This window comes from Anneissia japonica, unplaced genomic scaffold, assembly GCF_011630105.1.
Source record: "Anneissia japonica isolate Jap-2015-1 unplaced genomic scaffold, ASM1163010v1 scaffold85067_len1077_cov122, whole genome shotgun sequence".
Lineage (NCBI taxonomy): Eukaryota > Metazoa > Echinodermata > Crinoidea > Comatulida > Comatulidae > Anneissia > Anneissia japonica.
Genome location: NW_022727022.1, coordinates 1 through 1077, shown reverse-complemented (window position 1 = coordinate 1077; position 1077 = coordinate 1). Strand labels below are relative to the sequence as shown.

Here is a 1077-nt window from a genome sequence, read left to right as displayed (position 1 = left end):
GCGTTTGGTCCTTTTTCAGGTCCTCGATCGCACTCTTCAATTGCATAACCGTCTTCCGTTCCTCCAGATCGGATTGCGCTCGCCGCAACTCCTCCTTCTCTCTGATGCTCACTTCCATTTCGTACAACGACTCTTCGGGTTGCCGTCTTAACAGTTCTCGCTGCAATTCGACGTTCTTGTCGGCCATGGATTGCGCGTGCTCGTCTGCCTTTTTCGCGGCCGCCTCCACAATCCGTCTACTTTTCACTTCCTCGTCGTATCGCTTGCAAGCCGTTTTCAGGTTTTCTTCCAAGACGTCCACCCGCTTTTCGTACATGGACATCGCGGTCTTGGCGAGCGTCGACTCTTTCTTCAGCGCACTGATTTTGTTGTCTTTCTCTTCCAACTCCTCTTCCAAGTCGGCGTGCGATCTCTCTCGGTCTTTCAGTTTGCGGACGGCTTCCTGCAGCTTTTGCTGCAGCTCGAGTCCGCTCTCTTCAGGTGGCGGCTGCTTCGACTTTCTCCTCGCGGCTTTCAGATCCGATTCCAAGCGAACCACGTCCAGATCCATTTCCTTCAGGGCATCCGTCTTGGAAGCGAGTTCGGTCTTGAGACGTTCGACCTCTTCCTCCGCGATGCTGCGAACGTCGGAAGATTCTCTCAACGCGGACATCTTCGCCTCGTGTATTTCGTCTTTTAATTTCCTGTCTCTTATACACATCTAGATGTGCTTTTCCGCAAGTTTGTCCTGCACCTCGTTCAGCTTCTGGTTGCCCAGTTCCAACGTACGTTCGTTCTCCTTCGCCGATTCTCGACGGTGCGCATCGAGATCTTCCAGCGCGACGGACTTGGGAGTCGCCGGCGTCGAAGACGACGTGGGTCTCGCGTGCGTCTCCGATTCGTCTGGAAATCGTCGACCGTCTTGAGACGGATCCCATGGACTCCAGATCGTCGTTTTCGTTTTCCCGAAGGAATCCAGAAGTGTACTGCTTCCAGTTCGCGTCCACCCACCTCACGTTTGGCGTCAATAGCCAACTTTCCTCGTCCGCGTAAGGTGGAAGATCTCCCGTCGGCGTCGCTGCCCCGCCGTCGTCGCCG

The 1077-nt window shown here is 55.0% G+C and overlaps 1 protein-coding gene across 1 annotated transcript; it reads right to left on the bottom strand.

Annotated features, from left to right (window-relative positions):
- Positions 1-49: 49 nt before the first annotated feature.
- Positions 50-652, bottom strand: LOC117113378 (tropomyosin, muscle-like; the record flags this gene model as incomplete). Its single annotated transcript, XM_033256682.1, has 1 exon — positions 50-652. A coding segment is annotated over exon 1 (603 nt), but the record flags the coding sequence as incomplete, so codon positions are not given.
- Between the last annotated feature and the right edge of the window lie 425 nt (positions 653-1077).